Source organism: Gavialis gangeticus, unplaced genomic scaffold (genome assembly GCF_001723915.1).
Source record: "Gavialis gangeticus isolate Ggan-Ray unplaced genomic scaffold, GavGan_comp1, whole genome shotgun sequence".
In the NCBI taxonomy this organism is placed as follows: Eukaryota; Metazoa; Chordata; order Crocodylia; family Gavialidae; genus Gavialis; species Gavialis gangeticus.
The window spans coordinates 18612197-18617525 of NW_017729008.1; the positions used below are offsets into that span (position 1 = coordinate 18612197).

Consider the following 5329-nt stretch of genomic DNA (forward strand, 5'->3'; position numbering starts at 1 on the left):
TACTGGGCAGACACTGCTCTCCAAGCTGCCAGGCTGCATACTGGCAATCAGATCGGTATCGGCCGATATGGCTGGCTAATAACTGGCTGTTGGTATCAGCCAAAAAAATCTTTATCAGTGTACCCCTAATGAAACCCCAAGCAAAGTTGTCTAGGAAGAAATCTGACTGTCTTGGTAGTTGTGGATTCAAACAGCCTTTGAGCATTGGCTGCTTTTCTCAGAGCATGCTGGTCCATTTGAAAACATGCATCACCACTCTGCCTGTTTCTTCCTAGAACATCAGGCACACTCGGAAGGTGGTGAACCAACCTCCACGAAGTCCACCAAGTCCCTACTGCTACTGATTAAGTGGTGAAATAATTCTGACCCAGATCCAGACTTAACACACTCAGCACTGTGGGGCCCAACACCTAACTTTACAGTAGTTAGCCCCAGAAGTGGAATCCGGCACCCTAACCTGCGTGCCTGGGTTCACCACACAGTGCATGAGATGGCACCTCAGAATAGGAGCCACAAAAACCAGCACGCTGAGGACAGTGGTGGATCTTGAATTCTGCCACTCATTGGGTGGGGAGTACTCTGCAGTTCCTGGTAAAGCTCTGCTGCTCTGCCAAGAAGAATTTAAGATTATTTGAGCCAGATGGAGCACCAACATACATGAGGAAACACGGCTTCCTATCCTACTGGTTAGAGCAGGGGTCAGCAACACCTGCCATACATGCTAGAGTGTGGCTTGTGAAGGCATGTTGCTTGGCACATGCACCTCAGGGTGGATGGCAGGGAAGAGGCTGGGGTTGCACCATCACCGCAAGGATCAAGCTCCTTGCAGCTTCCCTGCTGTCTGCCCCTGGCATGCCAACACCTTGCAAATCAAGGTTGTGAGTACTTTTTGGTACTTTGTCCAAAAAACTGACCCCTAAAGTTTAGGGCCTTTATATGAGCAAGGGCAAGACTAGGGGTCTTGTCCCTGTATTTTACTTTAAGACAGTGATTAGATAAAATGCATAAGATAGTCCTTGAAGCAGGACTAGGACCCAGGGCACTCCCATCCTTCCCCTGCTATATCCCTTTTAAAACCCAAGTCCCATACCTTGGTTTTCATGATGGTAAATCCATCTACAGCCGCACTTGCCACTTCACTTTTATTTACAGCTTATAGATTTAAGCCTCAGTTTGTTTTTAATCAAGGAAATAAATGAGTTTATAGGAAATAGGAACAGCCAGGTCCTGTCTAAAGAGAACCCAAAGAGGACAGCAGGAACAGCCATTTCCTCATCCTGGCTTTCCAACATATTCTTTCAAGCCTTTTTGAGAGAGATCTGCATAAGCAGAATGAGGGGCTTATAGTGCTCACAGCCCCCACAACATCTCCAGTGCAGATGTGTGTAAGCTTGTTCCACATAAAGCTAGAAACTCAGGCAGGACCAAGATGAAGCCCTATATGCACAGCCAGGCCAAAACAGACCAGCCTTTAAAGGAAGCAAAATACAAAGAATCATTACCTTGATCCTCTATTTCTGCCAGCATACTGGCCAAGTAGTTAAGAGGCAGAAACTCTATGCGAATGGACATCCTGTCAGGTATAGGTCGGCCACGCTGTAAAAGAGAAAGTTTACGTTAGATCACAACTATAGTAGTCTACCTTACACATTCAGTTACAAGTGGCTAATAGTCCATGTAAGAATTTTCATGGATGTCAAAACTATTCAAGCTGAAAGTTTTAAAACAAACAAACAAACAAAAACCAAAAAAACCCCCATCTGCACCACATTCTTACCTGTCTGGTCCCAAGTTTCTCAAACAAAAGTTTAACATAGTTCCTTGCAATAAAGTTAGAAGTGACAGGGTGATTCCACAACTGACAGATCTTTTGGCCAATTGCCTATTAAGCAAAAACAAACAACAAAACAAAGCAGATTCAAGGCTGTGCAGAAAGTTTTGTTGGGTAGCAAAAGCAAAAAAAGCAGCTCGTTAACTTGAGTTTCACATTTTCTCCCTTGCCAAAACAAAAATAAATAATTTCCATTTGAACTAAACAAGATGTTCAAGTGGAACAGTATTTTCAGATATTTATAATAAAATCTGAGGAGTCAGGACTACAGCAGTGGTCTCATCCCTTTCTACCCAACAGCTAAATGGTTGGGGCAGTTACTAAAAGTGGCAAGTATGAGTGGAAAAATTTGAAATCAGGGCATCTGTTTCCTAGCAGGATAAGATGGGTTTCAATCTCTCTTTCTGTTTGCATAAATTATTTCAATATTCATTGAACCAGAAAGGATCACACCTCTTTCTGGCTCAACATGCGGCACATGAACGTGAAAGACTTAAGAGAAACCCACACTAGCATCCCCTGTAACAGAGCACTTAGTCCTGGGAGAAGTTTGAATCTTCTCAAGCAAAAAAGGAGATCTAAACCTAGGTTTTCCACTTCCTGAACAAGCCTTCTGACCACTGGGTAATTGCAGATGTGAGGAACCTTCCCCTTTACTAGTGCTGTCTTGCAAGTCTGGCCTTTTGTTTCTTTACTTCTTATTATAAGTACTCAAGAATGCAATACAGGAATGTTAAAACACTGCAACATTTTCTGAAGAGACTGTTTTATGACATCATTTTTGCTTCAGCTGAAACTATTTGGCGAATTCAGCCTAAATTAAAAGCCTTGGCTCCACATAATTGCATTTTTCAATAAAAGGCATTCTAAAAAAAAAATTCATCTAGGTCTAAACAGATAGGATGCAGTACCAACCCTGCTGCGCTCAAGTGGCAGCGGCAGCGCCTTTTACAACAGAGGCCTTGTGAACCAGCTCCTCAGCACCAGAGCATGCTTGAACCAATGTGTTCTCTGGGTCCGTGCTGCCCAAGGGCTACCAGCTCACTGCAGAGTCCACAGCCAGCTTCCACTGACTAAAGGCTTCCCAAAACAAGATACAGAAGACAATGACTGTTTTGTAGGGGGGTTTCTGTTGTGTTTTTTTTTAAACCACGGCCAAATAAAGAAACCCTTTTTATAGGAACATTCAGCTGGTACTTCCAGTAGTTTAAAATATGTAATGAATGAAAAGCACATATCTAGGGTCAAGCTAGGAAAAGCCTGTAATATACCAAGACACTGGCACATGAGCATCCATGCGCTACAGTGTGCTTTATTACACACTGGAAGTGCTGCAGTTCTATGGCAATGATATTTTTTGTATCCTTGTGGTGCTCACAATGTGCCAGACATCCTGAAAAAACAATGACAGTGATCCTCAGTTCAGGATATAGGCGTCTCCTAAAAGGTACAAGCAATAGATGGAGGAGTAGGACAAACAGTATACATCTCACATAAATCTCTAAACAGAAACTCATGGCCTGAAGTTGAAGGTCACCACACTACAAGAAGAGTCACATGGAGCTAGTGGAGCTCTTAGCAAGAAAATTCTGTATAACCACATGGGAAACTTAAATTCAAACGTCTCTTCTTGTTTCTCATTAAGCTGGAAGGGACGAAAGTGTATTGCTCGCTTCCCAGCAGGTACTCCTCCAGATCTTCAAGGAAAAAACTTGAACAGGCTCTTGAGAACACCTCCCTTTCTCTGCCAGATAGAGCCCTTCACTCCTTTCTACATCAAGAAGAACGTACCATGGTAGAAATACTCATTCCTTCATAAACAAGGTCTATGGACTTCAAACTGAAGTTGAGTTTTGCATTTCAAAATAAAAAGGAACAACTCACACTGCCAAAGACAACATGCATTTAACATGTTTAATGCAAATGAGGAATTGCATGAATTAAAGGGAGCTGCACTCTCCATAGGGATTTATATTTCAAATTAAATAAAGCTAAACCTTATCCTTCTTCTCTCAATGTAATATTTCCCACCTTTTCATAGATACTCAGATTTAAAGAAAATGTAAACGTAGCTACTACCTTGAGGATACAAGAAAAATTAGTTTCTTAAGTCTCAAACTGGCCTTTCCACATGGATGAATTTCATAAGTGGACCCAAAAACATCACACAAGAAACATCATGCAAAGTTACCTCTGGAAGCCTTGTGACAATACTAAATTTTAGCTTTTCGTTCTTCTCAGTGTTGTCCAGATCTGAAGGAAAAAAAAGAGGAAAAGTATCAATGATAAACTGCCAGACTACAATTTTTACTTACATGCAAGCATTCTGTCTAAAGGTTAACTCACTAACAATATATATATTATTTATATATCACCCTTCCAAACAAAGGCCCAGGAGGCTTACAGTAAGAGGAGAAAATAATTTATGAAACTAGAAAGCAACAAGAGAATAAAATAACTTAAAACGGAACTTTAAAAAGTACTCCTGGTGACCGACTTCAACTATAAATTTGCACCTTGTACTGATATACACCCCCATCCTTGAGATACTAACTGGAAACAACAGGATGTGATACCTGGACCTATTTTATTTTTTAACTCCTAGATAAATAGCATGTTGTGAGGGAGTGTGGTTGTGAGTTTGGGTACAGATGTATATTTGGCCCAAAAGTAACGTGGCGGTCTTGCTGCATTTCATAAATACTACTCCCCCATCCATTACTTGTATCCTTTAGGAAACGCCTATATCCTGAACTGAGGATAACTGTAATTGTTTTCTCAGGATGTCTGGCACATTGTGAGCACCACAAGAATACAAGTAAATCCCATTGCCACAGAACTGCAGCACTTCCAGTGTGTAATAAAGCAGACTGTAACACTCCTGGTGCTCTGGTGTAGCGCCCGAAGACTGGAAGAAGGCCAATGTGGGGCCTATCTTCAGGAAAGGGAGGAAAGTGGATCTGGCTAACTATAGGCCCATCAGCCTGACTTCTATCCCAGGGAAGATCTTAGAAAAGTTTATTGAATAGGCCATCCTTAATGGACTGGCTGATGCCAACACCCTAAGGGATAGCCAGCAGGGGTTTGTTGTGGGTAGGTCTTGCTTGACCAGTCTCATTTCCTTCTACAACCAGGTGACCCATCACCTGGACAAGGGAGAAGAGATTGATGTCATATATGTTGAGTTCAAAAAAAGCCTTCGATCTGGTATCCCATGATCACCTCTTGACAAAACTGGTCAATTGTGGCCTTGGGTCCACCATGATCCGCTGGCTGGGGAATAGGCTCCGTGGTCGGACCCAGAGGGTAGTAATTGATGGCAGTCACTCATCGTGGTGTCCTGTGACCAGTGGGGTCCCCCAAGGCTCTGTCCTTGGACCCATATTGTTCAACATCTTCATTAACGATGTGGACATTGGAGTCAGAAGCGGACTGGCCAAGTTCGCCGATGACACCAAACTTTGGGGCAAAGCATCCACACCAGAAGACAGGCGGGAG

At 42.6% G+C, this 5329-nt stretch overlaps 1 protein-coding gene across 2 annotated transcripts in view; it reads right to left on the reverse strand.

Moving 5' to 3' along the window:
* GSAP (gamma-secretase activating protein) overlaps positions 1–5329 on the reverse strand; it is a 102298-nt gene that overhangs the window by 7422 nt on the left and 89547 nt on the right. For both annotated transcript variants that reach the window (XM_019509465.1, XM_019509466.1), the window contains 3 exons: positions 4023–4084; positions 1778–1882; positions 1503–1596 (listed from right to left, as the gene is read on the reverse strand). In XM_019509465.1, coding sequence (XP_019365010.1) covers positions 1503–1596; positions 1778–1882; positions 4023–4084 — 261 coding nt within the window. The remainder of the gene's footprint in view (positions 1–1502; positions 1597–1777; positions 1883–4022; positions 4085–5329) is intronic.